This window comes from Eubalaena glacialis, chromosome 4, assembly GCF_028564815.1.
Source record: "Eubalaena glacialis isolate mEubGla1 chromosome 4, mEubGla1.1.hap2.+ XY, whole genome shotgun sequence".
Taxonomy (NCBI): Eukaryota; Metazoa; Chordata; class Mammalia; order Artiodactyla; family Balaenidae; genus Eubalaena; species Eubalaena glacialis.
Genome location: NC_083719.1, coordinates 101,865,513 through 101,881,056, shown reverse-complemented (window position 1 = coordinate 101,881,056; position 15,544 = coordinate 101,865,513). Strand labels below are relative to the sequence as shown.

Here is a 15,544-nt window from a genome sequence, read left to right as displayed (position 1 = left end):
AATAATTTAGGCTGGGGAAAATAAGGAATATTTTACGAAACTGAATTGAGAAGATCTGAATGAGTTTAGAGAAAAAATGAGGGAAGCATTCCATGAAAATGAAATACAGTTGACCCTTGAACAACACGGGGGTTAGGGCCACCAACCCTCCACACAGTCAAAAATCTGAGTATAACTTATAGTTGGGCCCTCCATATATGTGGCTCCTCTGTATTCGAGGTTCCACATCTTTGGATTCAATCAACGTCAGATCAAGTTGTACTGTAGTATCTGCTAATTAAAAAAAATTCATATTAGTGGACCCGAGCAGTTCAAACTCATACTGTTCAGGAGTCAACCATAATAGCATAAGCTAAAAGCAAAGCCAGAAAAGTGAAAATTACAATCAGTGGCCAAAATGATAATCTGTTGGTTTATAGAATGCTACCAGGAAAAGGCAGGCAGGACTATAAAGGAAACAGGATCAGATCAGCTGTTTCTAACCTGAGTTTCCTACATTCCTTGAGGTTTGGGAAGGTAGTAATGATAGTCAGTGAGTCATTTTAATACGTCAAAAAGTATATCCCTAGTAACATGTTATTTACCTGAAGTGGTATCTTACCTCTTGGATTAGGAGGTACAAACTACTATGCATAAAATAAATAAGCTACAAGGGTATACTGCACAGCACAAGGAATACAGCCAATATTTTATAACTATAAATGGAGTATAAACTTTAAAAATTGTGAATCACTATGTCGTAACGTGAAACTTATACAATATTGTACATCAACTATACCTCAATAAAAAAATAAGTAAAAATTTTTTAAAAAAGAAAATAAAATGGATATTTAGGTTCAGCATACCAATGTACAATTTGCTTTAAATTCTTCCCAAGAAAAATTATTATTTTAGTAAAAGTGATCTAACATACTACAAATTAATAAAAATTAATTAAAACCAGACCTAAAGATTCCATAAAATGCCCCATATGTAAGTACAAAGATTAGCATTTCCTTGGAAGAGATACTTCACAGATAAGTATAAATTGATTATGTCAATGTCATAATCTAAGTAATATTTCACTCATACCATAGACACCAGAGAATTTTTTAAACAAAGGAATACTCATTAAACTTAGATTTGGTATCATTTGCTGAAAAGCGTAAGTGAAATAAGCTAAATACCCTGGCAGAAACAAGTTCTAAAAGTCTAGGACAATTTCAATATTGGCAATTTGCTCACCCTCCCTTATTCTTCTAGGACAGTTTCCTAGTATGTTCAGTGTAGCTTAGTGCAGGATGTAAGTAACGGTGGAAAGGGGCTCTGTAGTCACCCATATTTGGTGAACACTCTTAAGTAAGCTAATAACAGTAACAAAAGTCACGCTTGAACTTTTTCTAATACCACTTCTCACATAATAGTATTTGAAATGCTACCCAAAATACATGAGCATACATACCAATTACAATCTAATCTTCTTATGGTTTTAAAACCAAATGGCTAAATCACTAGAGCAATATCTATAGTTTCTCCTCTGATACATGTCTTAGAACACCTAATGATGTCATTATGAAATGCAGCTGAGTTTAAGATAAAAGATAAAGCATAAAAAAGAGTCTGTAGGTAACAAAAGAAACAACTATTTTTACTGCTTAGTCCATGTCTCTCCTTAAAAACAAAGACAAACAAAACAAACACTGACATTGACCATATTTGTATCATTATATTTAGTATAGGCTGCACTAGGTAGACTAAAACCCAAAAAAAGATTTTTCTAATCAAGCTTAGTGGGCAAATATCACTGTATAATCCTCATGTGACAAACTGTTTGATCAGCTGGGTACACTGTAAACAAGAAAACCCTCTTTCCTTACACAAACACACACACACACAGTTCTGTTTTTAGAGTTTCAGCACACTCATTAACAGAATTCTGAGACTTAAAGGTGAAAGATCCTTTAATAAAACGGATAATCCAAGTGTTCTATGTATGACCCTCTACTATTAGAGGAATAGGCACAATTTTAGATTAGCACCTACTCAGCAGAGAAAGAACTTGTGTCATCTTTCAGATTGAAATATAAATGCCATGAAAAAGCTTTTAAGGACTGCCTGGAAAAAAGTCCATGAAAGGAAAGAAAAGGGAATATTACAACTTTGGTTAACTGTCATTATACTCTAAGTTGTAAGGTAGCTACAAAAAAGGGGGGGGGGGTAAGAAAATGATTGATATTTGGTATCACATTTTTAACTTTCTGACATGAATTCATAAAATACATGAATTCATCTGCAGTGAAAACTTTTCATATAACAAGCAGGAAATTATATAGACCTCTGTGATGGAGGACTGTATCTTTAAACATATTTGTAGGGGACTTCCCTGGTGGCGCAGTGCTTAAGAATCTGCCTGCCAGGACATCCCTGGTGGCACAGTGTTTAAAAATCCGCCTGCCAATGCAGGGGACACGGGTTCGATCCCTGGTCCGGGAAGATCCCACATGCCGCGGAGCAACTAAGCCCACGCACCACAACTACTGAGCCTCTGCACTGCAACTACTGAAGCCCACGCACTCTAGGGCCCGTATGCCGCAACTACTGAAGCCCGTGCGCCTAGAGCCCATGCTCCACAAGAGAAGCCACAGCACCACAACAAGGAGTAGCCCCCACTTGCCACAACTAGAGAAAGCCCTCGCACGGCAACGAAGACCCAACGCAGCCAAAAAAAAGAAAAAAAAGAAAAATTTGTAAAAAAAATATAGGATGGTTTGAATATTCAACCACTATAAAAGCTGAGGATGTATTATTAAGTTTTAACTCATAAAAGCCAGTTTAGGTAAATTAAGCTCTTAAACACACAAAGATTTACTATTTTAATTATTTGTGTCACTAATTCTAAGGAAGATTTTTCTTTTTAATATCCAAACATTAATTTGTACCTAAATTTTAATCTTAAAACAGATAACTGTTTTGAAGAGTCTAATTTTTTAAAAGGTAGACTGGACTACACCAAATCCTGCCCCCATATCAAAAATAAATTCCTGAAGCATCAATTTACTCACCTAAAATTCAATCAAAATGGAACATGTGGTAAATACTGAAGCATTTTATTAAAACAAATTTCAAATATATACAGACTATAAATTAAGTGATTGTTTTAAATTATTTTTTTATTTAAAAAAATTTATTTATTTTATTTATTTTTGGCTGCATTGGGTCTTCATTGCTGCGTGCAGGCTTTCTCTAGTTGTGGAGAGCGGGGGCTACTTTCTCTTGTGGTGCACGGGCTTCTCATTGCGGTGGCTTCTCTTGTTGGAGAGCATGGGCTCTAGGCATGCAAGCTTCAGTAGTTGTGGCTTGCAGGCTCTAGAGCGCAGGCTCAGTAGTTGTGGTGCACGGGCTTAGATGCTCCACAACATGTGGGATCCTCCCGGACCAGGGATCGAACCCATGTCCCCTGCATTGGCAGGCGGATTCTTAACCACTGCGCCACCAGGGAAGTCCCTAAATTAAGTGATTTTTAAATCCAGAGTTTAATTTTGCTTTGTGACAACTTGTAAGTAATAAGAAAATATAATCACTTGCTATTTCTCAAAGTATGGATGCCACAACCATTAGTTTGAGTCCAAGTACTGATCAAAATAATCAAATTATTAGTGTGACTTATTTTCACATGCTTAAAACCAGAAAGGATCACATTCGTGCTTCTTTCAACAGTCTTTATTTTTCACAAAGCAAATTAACTGAAATTTCCTATCCTCCTAAGTTGGTAACAAGAAGAGCTACCACTAATACTTTACACAAAATGTCAGTTTTGCTTTAGAGAATATTTTCTAACAGGATATATGCTATAATTGACAATTATTTATTTAAAAAATAAAGGTATTTATAATTACCTGCAAAAAGGTCTTCTCTGTCATCATCCAGCACAACTTCTGCAGGTTTTGGACCGTTGGAGTTCGTACTAATATCTTCTGTAATAAGACTAGCTGGATCTGGAGATGATGGACTTGACTGTTAAAAAAACAATAATTGACAATGGATTGCCATGTTTGTCTGTTATATCTCTATACACTACAGAAATAGAATATTCTCTTGATAAGAAAAGAGAAGACAAACAGCTATTTATAGTTCCTCCTTTGAGGGTAAGAATGAATCAAAAACATACTTTTACTCACTTTCTCCTTTCTTAACAAGAAGTCACTGAAGATTTAAAAATAAAATCTTTTCTAGTCACCCAGTTAGATATACTAATTTGCCATGTTGAGTTATAATTAACAAAAACAAATTTTAATGATTTACATAGTATACAATATTATGACATAATAATAAATATCAGATCTTGAAAACATGTTGCATGAGTAAGAAGTACAAACTGCTACTTTACTGTAAGAGGAAGCTTTAACAGTAGTTGAATTAAGACTACAAATATTCTAAAATTTCTATAGTTTCAAACTAAAAATATGCCCTCCCCCAAATATTTACATTTCAACTAAGCTAAGGGACTATTTTTGTACTTTTTAAAGTACAAAGTTCAGCAAAATGGAATGAAGATTGTAAAGCTTTCAGTTTTATCAGTTTTCTTATAGTAATAGTTAAAACCAATACTATTTCTTAAAAAAATAACAAAAAGGAAGTTGTATACATCAAAAGTGCACAGATAGATATTTACACAAACCCAACATCCCTGTGTAATCAGCACCCAGATCAAGAAAGAGAACATTATTGTCAACTCTAGAAGCTCCACTCATGCTCCCTCCCATTCTTTACCCTCTCTCCACCCAGGCTTCTACCAACATGAATTTGTTTTTCCTGTTTTCGCTCTTCATGGAACTGGAATCATACAAAATATATTCTTGTGTATTTGGTTTTTGATCTTAATGTTACGTATACGAGATTCTTCTATATTACTGTATGTAATAATAGGACACTCACTTTCGTTTCTGTAAATATTTCACTGTGTAAATACATCACAATTGATCCATTCTACCGTTTATGGGCATTTGGGTTTTCAAATTTCATTATCAGTTTTATACCACTACCAATAGTACTGTATAAACTTTCTAGTACATGTATCTTTTAGCTAACAGTGAACAAATGTCTGTTTGGTACGTACCTAGGAGTGGAATACCTAGATCACAGGGTAGGTGAATGTTCTGCTTTAGAAGATATCACTAAACATTCTTCTAAAGTGGTTATTTAATTTATATTCCCACCAGTAATATATGAAAATTTCAGTTGTTCCATACCCTTGTCAACACTTTACTATATTCCATCTTTTTCGTTTTAGCTATTATGGAGGGTGTAGAGTGTATCTTTTGTGGTTTGAATTTGCATTTCCCAGATGAATAATGAGGCTGAGCAATTTTTCATATGATTAACGGACATTTGGATATCTTCTTTTGGGAAGGGTCTCTTCAAGTATTTTCCCTATTTTTTTCTATTGTTCCTATTGATTTGTAATTCTTTACATATTCTAGATACAGGTTCTTTGTGAGATATGTATCACAAATATTTTTCTCCCAGTCCGTACTTAATGCCTTTCCACTTAATGGCAGGTATTGATGAATAGAAGTTCTTAATTTTAGTAAGAGTAAATTATCAACTTTGTTTTATGATTAGTAAATTTTTTGTAGGATGAATAATTTTTCTTTTTTTAAACACTGTCCAGGGAACACTGAGACATGTTTCTTCTTCTTCTTTTTTTTTTTTAAATATTTACTTATTTATTTGGTTGCACCAGGTCTTAGCTGTGGCATGCGAACTCTTAGTTGCAGCATGCCTGTGGGATCTAGTTCCCTGACCAGGGATCAAATCTGGGCCCCCTGCACTGGGAGTGTGGAGTCTAATCCATTGCACCGCCAGGGAAGTCCCTAAGGAGGAATAATCTTTTAAGGCCACTCCTAATTCATAAGATTTTCTGATCAGCTTTTTGAGTAAACTATCCTCTACAGCATGAGGACATTTCTTAAGAGCTTTCAAAAACAGTTTAAATTCCTTATGGGAAAATTTTAAAAAGCGGTTTTCCTTTCTCTCAGGAGCTCATGCTTATAGACCAAACTCTCACAAAGGTAGGCCTCTATTTACCTTAGCATTTTTTCTTGAAGAACTCTGGAAACAAATAAGCTTTTATTATAAGCTTCTTCTAGAAGATGTTCCTGACAACCTCAATCTCATCTGTAGCTGAGTCTGGTTAGGTGAGTGATATATATGCTTCCACAGCATATCTATTTCTTTTGCCATAATTTCTCTTACCACACTATATTATAATTATTATCTGTTTATAGACTACAAATTCTATAAGGAAAGAAGAATGTCTTATTTTGCTTATTACTTTTTCTCAGGTTCCTGGCCGCAAACACTCAATGACTATCTGTTAACTGAATTCTAAGAAAATAATTACAAATATGTGTAAGAATTGGCCACAAGTTTGTCAACCAGATTGTCTATAATACTGAAAGGTTTGAAATACCCTAAAGCACAGCTACATAAAAATAGCAGAGTGGCTCCAACACCCATTCATGATAAAAGCGCTCAGTAAACTAGGAATACAGGGGAACCTCCTCAATTTGAGAAATAGCTACAAAAAACCTAGAGCTAACATCACACTTAATGAGAAACTCAGAGCTATCTCACTAAGATCAGGAACAAGGCAAGGATTTCCCCTGTCACTACTGCTTTTCAACATCATATTGCAAGTCCAAGCTAATGCAGTAAGACAAAAAAAGGAAATAAAAGGTGTATAGATTGGGAAGAAATAAAACTCTGTGTTCACAGATGACATGATCCTCTAAGTAGAAAATCCAGAAGAACTGACAAAAAAGGCTCCCAGAACTAATAAGCAATTACAGCAAAGCTGTAGGATACAGGTTAACATACAAAAGTTAATCACTTCTATATACCAGCAACAAACAAACAGAATTTGAAATAAAAAAAAAAAAAAAACCCATTTACATCAGCACCCAAAACAACTGAATACTTAGGAATAAAACTAACAAAATATGTATCAATACAATATCCATATGAGGAAAACTAAAAAACTCTAATGAACAAAATTAAAGAACTAAATAAATGAAGAGATATTCTATATTCATGAATAGGAAGATTCAATATTGTCAAGATGTCAGTTCTTCCTGACTTGATCCACAGATTCAATGCAATACCAATCAAAATCCCGGCAAGTTATTTTGTGATTATCAATAAAATGATGCTAAAGTTTACACGGAGAAGCAAAAAACCCAGAAGAGACATTACTGAAGGAGAAGAACAAAATGGGAGAACTGAAGCTACCTGACTTCAAGACTTACCATAGGCTACAATAATCAACACAGTGTGGTAGTGGTGAAAGAATAGATTAATGGGACAGAATAGAGAGCCCAGACATAGATCCACATAATATGGCCAACTGATTTTTTGACAAATGAGCAAAGGCAATACAATGGAGAAAAATTAGTCTCTTCAACAAATAGTGCTGGAACAACTGGAAATCTACATGTAAAAAAAGAATCTAGACACAGACCTTACACCCTTCAGAAAAATCAACTCAAAATGGATCACAGACCTAAACGTAAAGCACAAAAGTATAAAGTTTCTAGAAGATAACATAGGAGAAAATCCAGATGACCTTGGGTTTCATAATGAGTTTTTAGATACAACAGAGGCACAATCCATGAAAGAAAGACTTGATAAGACAGACTCCACTAAAATTAAAATGAAAACTTCTGCTCTGCAAAAGACAGTGTCAAGAAAATGGAAAAACAAGCTGTAGACTGGGAGAAAATATCTGCAAAACACACAGCTGATAAAGCACTGTTATCCAAAATATACAAAATATACTCTTAAAATTCAACAATTAGAAAATGCACAACTCAGTTTAAAAATAGGACAAAAACCTTCAAGATACTTCACCAAAGATAAAAGCATGGCAAATAAGCATATGAAAACATGCCCCACATCATATATCATCAGATAAATGCAAATCAAAACAACAATGAGACACCACTATACCTCATAGTGGTACATTCTATATACCTATTAAAGTGGTCAAAATTTGGAACACTGACAACACCAAATGCTGATGAGGATGTGGAGCAACAGGAACTCTCATTCATTGCTGGTGGGAATGCAAAGTGGTACAGCCACTATGGAAGACAATTTGGCAGTACATTTGTAAGATGAGCATACTCTTATCATACGTTCCAGCAACCGTGATCTTTAGTATTCATCCAGAGGAGCTGAAAACTTATGCCCATACAAAAACATGCACATAATGTTTACAGCAGCTTTATTCATAATTGCAAAAACTTGGAAGCAATGAAGATGTTCTTCAGTAGGTGAATAGGTAAATAAACTACAGTACATCCAGACAATGGAATATTATTCAAACTAAAAGGAAATGAGCTTTCTAACCATGAAAAAATACAGAAGAAACTTAAATATTACTAAGTGAAAGAAGCCAGTCTGAAAAAGCTACATATTGTATAATTACAACTATAAGACACTGTGGAAAAGGCAAAACTATGGAGATAGTAAAAAGATCAGTGGGTTGGGGGAAGGAAGGGATGAATAGGCAGAGCAGAGAGGATTTTTAGGACAGTGAAACTACTCTGTATGATATTATAACAGTGAACACATGTCATTATACATTCGTCCAAACCCAGAGAATGTACAATACTAAGAGTGAACCTTAATGTAAACTATGGATCTTGGGTGATTATGATGTGTCAAAGTGGTTTCACCAATTGAAGCAAATGTACCACTATGGTGGAGGATGTTGATAATGAAGGAAAATGCATGTGTAAGGGCATTATATGGGAAATCTCTATACCTTCCATTCAATTTTGCTGTGAACTTAAAACTGCTCTAAAAAGTAATCTATTTTTCAAACAATGTAGTAGCAGAGTGGCATTTACTGACACAGAAAGATGCTTTTAATATGCCATTATATAAGAGAAATAGTTACACATGTGATCCAGTTTCCTGACACTACTCATTAAAAATAAATGTTTTCAGCAGTTGGCCCTCTGTTTCTGGAGGTTCCAACAGATTCAACCAACTGAAGATTGAAAATATTAAAAACGTAAATTCCAGAAAGTTCCAAAAAGCAAAACTGGAATTTGCCACACACCAGCAACCACTTACACAGCATTTACCTTGTACTTACAACTATTTACAAGCATTTACACTGACATAGGTATTATAAATAATCTAGAGATGATTTAAAGTATATGGGAGAAGATGTATGTAGATTATATGCAAATACTATGGCATTTTATATAAGAGACTTCCATAAAAGGGATTTTGGTATCAGTGGGATGTCCTGGAACCAATCCCCTGTGGATACTGAGGGAGAACTGTACTTGTTTTTAATGAGATACAGGCATTAAGGACCTACATATAATATACCTGTACCCTCAACTTCATTTTGAACAAAGATTTTATTTTTGAATACCAAAATTTCCTGGGGATCAAAACTCTGGATTCTAGTTCTGCCTGCACACTAACTTGTCTATGGTTACATAAATTTCCTTGAGTACCATTTTTTGTCTATTTAATGAGAATAAATAGATAAATAAATACATCAGAATTGCTATAAGTCTTTTTTTTTACCTACACATTTTACTATTTCACAATTTCTAAATCTAAAATCACCTAATTTGATTTCTTTTTGCATTTCTTAACCTTCCTTGATAATAACTTTGAAAAAACAAAGCAACAAAATTTGTAAAAATTAAATGCAACTTTAAAAATAGTCAGTCTCAACTCACTGCTATAATTTAATGCCTGTGTAATGAACCTGTGACCAAATCTCAAGAGAAAAGACAATCAACAGATCCCAACCCCAAAACAGCTCAGATGTTGGAAGTATTAATCAAACAAACTTTTAAAAGCTTTTCTAACTATGCTCCATGAGATCAAGATAAATACTTATGAAGTGAATGAAAAGAAAGATGTTCACAGCAAAGAAACAGAAACTACCAAAAAAAAAAAGAAAAGGAAAAAAAAAAGGAAAATTTCACAACTGAAAAAAATTATCTAAAGTAAAAAGTTCGCAGAATGGGTTCAATAAAAGAATGAAGATGACAGAAAAAAGTGTCAGTGAACTTGAAAATAAATCCACATAAGGTATCCAATCTGAATAATAGTGAAACAAAAGTTGAATAAAATGAACAAGGGGGACTCCCTTGGTGGTCCAGTGGTTAAGAATCCGCCTTCCAATGCAGGGGACACGGGTTCGATCCCTGGTTGGGGAACTAAGACCCCACATGCTGCAGGGCAACTAAGCCCACGTACCACAACTAGAGAGCCCTTGTGCCGCAACTACTGAGCCCATGCGCCACAACAAAAGATCCCGCATGTTGCAACTAAGACCTGACGCAGCCAAATAAATAAAAAAGTAAATATTAAAAAAAAATGAACAAAGCCTCAGGAGTCTGTAAGATAATATCAAAAAGTCTAACACTCATATCACTGAAGTTCCTGGACAGATGAAAAATTTTTGCAGAAATATTTACAGAAGAAATGGTTGAAAATTCCTGAAGTTGAAGGACATAAATTTATAGGAGCAAACCTCAAAGAGGATAAAACCAGAGAAAACTATGTTTACACACATCATCACACAACTAAAAATAAAAGTATTAGAAAAACAAATGAAAGTAGTGAGAGAAAAAACCCATTTTTACAGGGGGACACCAATTAAAATGACCGTAGATTTCTCATCAGAAATCACAAAGACTAAGAAAACAGTCTAAGAATACTTTCAAAGTGATGGAAGAAAGAACTGTCTACCCACAAATCTATAAACAGCAAAAATACCCTTCAGGAATAAAGGTAAAATAGTTTTCAGATGAAGTACAAATAAGATAATTCATCATCAATAAACCAGGTCTAAGAAAAACACTAAAGGAAATTCTTTACGCTTAAGAAAAATGATACAAGAGGAAACAATGAATGAAGAAAAAGCAACAGAAATGCTAAATATGTGAACAAAAAGAAACTACGTTTTCCCTCTTCAATTCTCTAAAATAGATGTGTATTCAAAGTAAAAATTGTAATACAGTCCATAATTATAATACATGTAGACTATTAACAACCTATAACGTATTCTTATCATAACTGAATGTTTATACTACTCTAATAGCTTGGGTATTCATTGTTCTCTGACAGCAAAGTCAGAGAATGAAAAACTGGCATGTTTATGTAACAAAAAGGACTCTTTTATATCATAGTTCAGTGCCTGAGAGTGGAGAACAAGATGGGAATGGTGTGGACAGGTGAGCAACGCCAGTAATGGCTGTGGTGGCAGCAGTCACCCCACTGTGGGGAGACTATGAGGCATGCACTTTCTATTGGTGCCCATCCATCAGCAGCATGGAGTGCCCTGCTCCACTGCTCACAGAGCAGTCATGGAGCAGTCACTCACTAAAGGCTCTCAGGACTCACTTATCTCTGCCCCTGCCTCTCCATGTCTCTTTCAGTTTCCTAGTGAGTGCAGGAAGAGTTGTTCTCCACTGGATGGAAAGGAGTAAGGAGAGAGTGGTCCATCAAACAAGGAAGTGATGGTGGAAGGGTACAGTGACAACTTCTGGGTGATGAGAATTATAGTTGTCTGAGACAGGCAATGAGGAAACATCACTGTTTTTAATAAATATATATTCTTTTCTTCCTCTATATCATCATTTAGTAGCTTGCTAGAGATTATTTTTATTAAAAGTTTCAAGGTTGCTAATATCTCTTCAAAAAAAACAAAACCAAAACAAAAAAACAAAAACAAACCAAAACAACTAGTGCTTTGGACTGCAACGAAGACTAAAGAAGCCCACCTAAGCCTCTTTCTCCCACTGATTAACACTAAAAGCTCTGGATAGAATACAGAAACAATGATCTAAAAGTAAAAAATAGGCAGGTTGGGGAGGGAGCCAAAAATGTGAAAAATGATCCTTATGGGGATGAATTTTATGATTTTGTTTCTTTTTCTTCTCTCTCCCACCTTTTCCTGAGGATGGCCCCAACTGCAGAACTACACTAGGAGTATGTGAAGAGACTCAAAACAACAACAACAACACACCACACAAAACAAAAAAACTTTGTCTATCTAGCTATAACACCAGGGCCCCTACAACCTGGAGAACGTAGGTGGAAAATTCTTTTTTCTCCCCCTTGCTTCCCAAACCTTTCCTCTCCTGTCCCTGCCCTAAGGCCACACCTAGTTGCTTAGCTGCATGACAAAGCATCTAAAACCCCAAAAGAAAATCTACTTTCCAGCCAGCTGAACCAGGAAAAGGGGGCCCAGTAGCCTGAAGAGCAGGAGACAGAAATCTTCATTAGTATTTTCTCTCCCTTCTTTCATTGCTTTGCTACAAGGGTAGCCCAAGCTGAGCTCCAGTCCACTATGTGACAGTGCAGACAGCTAAAACTCTGAGAGAAGCCTATGTTTCTGGGAAACAGCCTTGGAAGAAAGACATCAGCATCTCTTTCCCCCCAAAAGACCAGGTCTGTTTACTGTCCAGTATAAGTATCCTCTGGAGCAAAGATCAAGCAGACATTGCCTATTATAAATGATTTGGGTTCCCTAAGCTCAGGTTCCTCAGCTGTGACACAAACCAAAGGCTGGTGCAACACTGGCTTGGGCCCCTCCATTTATCATCCTGGCAAGAGAGGGGCAAGGGAAATGGTCACAAACATATTCATGCTATTGGGTTGGCCAAAAGGTTCATTCGTTTTTTCCCGCAAGATGGCTGTCATAGCACTTAGTTGTCTTTAACTTCATTCAAAACAATTTTGTTAGATGATATGTGACAGCTGTCATATCAGCGTGCATTTGAAAAAAGACATCAAAATTGGTGAATTTTTGTGTAGCCATTTTAATACTGAAGACGGAAAAAAAAAGTAACGTTTTCGGCATATTTTGCTTTATTATTTCAAGAAAAGTAAAAATGCAACTGAAACGCAAAAAAAGATTGGTGCAGTGTATGGAGAAGGTTCTGTGACTGATCAAATGTGTCAAAAGTGGTTTGCGAAGTTTCATGCTGGAGATTTCTCACTGGACGATGCTCCACGGTGGGGTAGACCAGGTGAAGTTGATAGCGATCAAATCAAGACATTAATTGAGAACAATCAACATTATACCACATGGGAGATAGCCGACATACTCAAAATATCCAAATCAAGTGGTGAAAATCATTTGCACCAGCTTGGTTATGCTCATCACTTTGATGTTTGGGTTCCACATAAGTTAAGCAGAAAAAACCTTCTTGACCGTATTTCTGCATGTGATTCTCTACTTAAACGTAATGAAAACATTCCATTTTTAAAAACAAATTGTGACAGGTGATGAAAACTGGATACTGTACAATAATGTGGAACGGAACAGATTGTGGGGCAAGTGAAATGAACCACCACCAACCACACCAAAGGCTGGTCGTCATTCAAAGAAGGTGATGTTGTGTATATGGTGGAATTGGAAGGGAGTCCTCTATTATGAGCTCCCTCCGGAAAACCAAACGATTAATTCCAACAAGTACTGCTCCTATTTAGACCAACAGAAAGCAGCACTCGATGAAAAGCATCCAGAATTAGTCAACAGAAAGCGCATAATCTTCCATCAGGATAACGTAAGACTGCATGTTCCTTTGATGACCAGGCAAAAACTGTTACAGCTCGGCTGGGAAGTTCTGATTCATCCGTTGTATTCACCACACATTGCACCTTCGGATTTCCATTTATTTTGGTCTTTACAAAATTCTCTTAATGGAAAAAATTTCAATTCCCTGGAAGACTGTAAAAAGCACCTAGAACAGTTCTTTGCTCAAAAACACAAAAAGTTTTGGGAAGATGGAATTATGAAGTTGCCTGAAAAATGGCAGAAGGTAGTGGAACAAAAGGGTGAATACGTTGCTCAATAAAGTTCTTGGTGAAAATGAAAAGCGTGTCTTTTATTTTTACTTAAAAACCGAAGGCACTTTTTGGCTAACCCAATACTTGCTATGCTTTGAGTAAGAAAGTCCTTTATCGTGTCAACTTCCAGCAACCATAAAACAAGTTAATCTGTTAGCTTACCAGGAGGGTAAAGTTTACCCTTTACAGTTCTTGAAAGAAAAAATTAGTGACCTTGAAGATAAATCATTAGGAAATCTCCAATCTGAGTAATAGACAGGAAAAAAGAAATGAAGAAAATGAACAGAACCCCAAGGATCTGTGAAACAGTATAAAAAGGTCTAACATTCATGTTACTGAAGTCCTAGAAAAGGAGCAACGCAAAACAATATTTCAAGAAATAATGGCTAAAAGCTCTCCAAATTTGGTGCAAGACATTAATTTACAGATCCAAAAAAATGAAAACTCCAAACAGGACAACTTCAGAGAAAACTAGATGCAGCCTCATTATTAAAAATGGCTGCAATCTGGGACTTCCCTGGTGGTCCTGTGGTTAAGAATCCACCTTTCAATGCAGGGGACACGGGTTCAATCCCTGGTCAGGGAACTAAGATCCCACATGCTGTGGGGCAACTAAACCCGTGCACTCTAGACCCCCCACGCCACAACTAGAGAGCCCTTGTGCCCACGTGCCACAACTAGAGAGCCCGTGTGCTGCAACTACTGAGCCCAGGTTCTGGAGCCCGTGCGCCACAACTAGAGAGCCAACGTGCCACAACTACTGAGCCTGTGCTCTGGAGCCTGCGTACCACAACAACAGAGCCCATGTGCTGCAATTACTGAGCCCACACGCTCTGGAGCTCACACATTGCATCTAGAGAGAAGCCCACGTGCCACAACGAAGAGCCCACATGACACAACTGAGACCCTATGCAGCCAAATAAATACATAAATAAAAATGTTAAAAAAAATAAAAAATAAAAGAAGAACCAAAGAAATGGTAACTGGGGAAATAAAACAGACCATTTTTCTTTTCTTAAGTTATTTAAAATGTGTATAACTACGAAAGCAAAAATTATAACAATGGTAAAGTTTTCAATGAACGGAGATGTAATACACATGAGAAACATAACATGAAAGGAGGAAGATAAATGGACCTATATGGTTGTAAGGCTCTGAATTTTGTTTGTCAAAGTACAATATTAACTCTAATTGGACTGTAAATGTTTAGGTATATATTTCCCTCTGTTTTCAGAGGGAAAAACAGAAGAGAAAAACAGTAATCAAATAAAACGCTAGATCTAATGCAATCACACCAATAATCACATTAAATGTAAATATTCAAACACACCAATTAAAAGACAGAAGTGGCCATATTGTGTACAAAAATAACAATGCACAACAATATGCTGCCTACAAAACCCTACTTTAAAGACATAGGTAAGTTAAAAGTAAAAGAATGGAAAAAACATGTCATGCTACCAAAGAAGAGCTGGAGTGTTACATTAACATCAGATAAAATAAACTTAAGAATAAGGAGTATTATCAGCAATAAAGAGGGGTATCATGTGATAAAAGGATCAATTTACCAAAAATTTATAATAATACTAAATTACAGTAATTGATACAATAAACAGATAATAAGGGAAGATAGAGAAGACCTGGAAAATACTATCAATCAACTTGACTT

General features: G+C 35.8%; 1 protein-coding gene across 1 annotated transcript in view; it reads right to left on the bottom strand.

Annotated features, from left to right (window-relative positions):
* SNX2 (sorting nexin 2) overlaps window positions 1–15,544 on the bottom strand; it is a 54,002-nt gene that overhangs the window by 27,362 nt on the left and 11,096 nt on the right. The window contains exon 2 of the mRNA XM_061188088.1: window positions 3,876–3,993. Within this exon, the coding sequence (XP_061044071.1) occupies window positions 3,876–3,993 (118 nt within the window). The remainder of the gene's footprint in view (window positions 1–3,875; window positions 3,994–15,544) is intronic.